Source organism: Emiliania huxleyi (assembly GCF_000372725.1).
Source record: "Emiliania huxleyi CCMP1516 chromosome Unknown EMIHUscaffold_1310, whole genome shotgun sequence".
NCBI classification, from domain to species: domain Eukaryota; phylum Haptophyta; order Isochrysidales; family Noelaerhabdaceae; genus Emiliania; species Emiliania huxleyi.
Genome location: NW_005201276.1, coordinates 9,930 through 11,730, shown reverse-complemented (window position 1 = coordinate 11,730; position 1,801 = coordinate 9,930). Strand labels below are relative to the sequence as shown.

The following is a 1,801-nucleotide window of genomic DNA, read 5'->3' as shown; positions in this document are numbered from 1 at the left end:
TGCGTGAACGGCGTCTCTTCACAGCTGCAGCCGTGAGCAGGCTCCGCGCCGCGTGCGAGGGGCTGCGGCGCGTGCTCTCGGCGAACAGAGACGCGTCTTTCTCCCTCGAGTGTTTGGTCGGCGAGACGGACGTGTCGGGCTGCCTCACGCGCGCGCAGCTCGAGGAGATGGCGGCGAGATCTAGCCGAGATCTAGCCGAGGCGTAGCGAGAGAGGTAGGTATAGCTCGAGGGAGATGGCGGCGCGAGAGTACCCGCGATATGGCCGAGAGAGAGCCGAGATCGAGCAGCTCGAGGAGATGGCGGCGCCGCTGCGTGGGCGGGAGGAGGGGGCGGGGAGGCGTGGACAGCGCCTCTTCTCACGCGAGGCAGTGAGCAGGCGCCGCTGCTTGGGCGGGTGCGGGAGGCGTGCTGCGCGGCGCTGCGCGGCGCCGGCCTCGAGCCGCGCGACGTCTACTCCGTCGAGATGTTGGGAGGCCTCTCGAGGATGCCTGCCGTCGGGGAGGCCGTCTCTACCTCCTTCCAGATGCCGACGCGCCGCTCGCTCAACGCGGAGGAGGCACGAGATCTGGGGAGAGATGGGGAGATGTTCCGCTTCTAGGCACGAGAGATGGGGAGAGATGGGGAGATGTTCCGCTTCTAGGCGGTCGCTCGCGGCGCGGCGCTCGCGGCCGCGCTTTCGAGCCGGTCCTTCCGCGCCAAGGAGCGTGCGTGCTTGCGAGAGCGATTCCTCCTCCTCCTCGGTCGTCAGAATGAGACGGAGGGCGATAGGAGTTTGCCGTCTGCGAGTGCCTCTCGGCTGGCTACACCTTCGAGTGGGCCTCCACCCACCCGCCTCCCGCTGCTGGTGCTGGCGGCGGTGCTGTTGCCTCGGATCTCGCCGGCCGTGTCGACGCGCCGGCGCGCGCTCCGCTGCCGTGGCGCGCTTCGGTCGAAGGGACAGTCCCGCTGACTTGCGAGGTGCGCGCGGGGTGCGACGGCGCCGCCAGCCCCGCGCTGCTGCGCGCCGAGCTCAAGGGTGGCGGCGGATCGCAGCGGCGCAGGCCGCTCGTGCGGCGCGGGGGCGGCGCAGGGGCGGGGCAGGAGGGGCCGCGGGCGGGCGAGGCGGTGCGGCTCGAGTTCTCGGTGCGTGTGCGCTCGGCTGCGGGAGGAGGAGGAGGAGGAGGGGGGTGTGGCATCGGTGCGCGGTTTGGGGTCTGTAGGTGAGCGAGAGCGGTCTGCCAGAGCTGCGTGCGACCGTCGTCGAGGCGGAGGCGCCGGTGCAGGCTGCCGCTGGAGCGTTGGAGGGGGACGCGGCGGAGGAGGAGAGGGGAGAGGGGGAGGAGGAGGAGGGGGAGGGGGAGGAGGGCGTGGAGGCGGTCGGCGCCGACGAGGCTGGCGGCGGAGGCGGAGAGGGAGAGGAGGACAGTTTCGGCGCGGGGCAGGAGGCGGGCGCGGTCGGCGGCAAGGGTGCGGCGGCGGACGCGCTCTCTTCCCGCCCCGCGCCGCTCGAGATCGAGAGGCGTCGCTTCGGCCGAGATCTTCCCCTCTCCACCTCCTTTCCCCTCCTCTCCCCTCCTCTCTTTTCTCTCCTCGCTTCCTCTCCTCTCCCCCTCTCCTCTCTTCCCTCCTCTTTTCCCCTCCCCTGCCCGGGGCGCCGGCTGCGCAGAGGGTTCCCCGTCGCTCAGGGGGGCCGGTCTCGCTCGCCGACCGATCGGGCTCGGTGCTCGAATGCGTATTCAGGGCCAATGCGGTTTCCTGGCCTCCTCTGCTCCTTAGCCACACCGGACTGGGTTCAGGCGCCGCAGCTTCGTTCCTCTCGCA

The 1,801-nt window shown here is 71.3% G+C and overlaps 2 protein-coding genes across 2 annotated transcripts; both read left to right on the top strand.

The window, feature by feature from the left end:
- Positions 1-29: 29 nt before the first annotated feature.
- Positions 30-206, top strand: EMIHUDRAFT_77947 (hypothetical protein; the record flags this gene model as incomplete). The annotated part of the gene is made up of 1 exon (XM_005788838.1): positions 30-206. A coding segment is annotated over one exon (177 nt), but the record flags the coding sequence as incomplete, so codon positions are not given.
- A 28-nt stretch (positions 207-234) lies between these two features.
- Positions 235-599, top strand: EMIHUDRAFT_252336 (hypothetical protein; the record flags this gene model as incomplete). Its single annotated transcript, XM_005788837.1, has 2 exons — positions 235-248; positions 371-599. The coding sequence occupies 2 exons, from the start codon at positions 235-237 to the stop codon at positions 597-599; spliced, it is 243 nt and encodes an 80-aa protein (XP_005788894.1).
- Between the last annotated feature and the right edge of the window lie 1,202 nt (positions 600-1,801).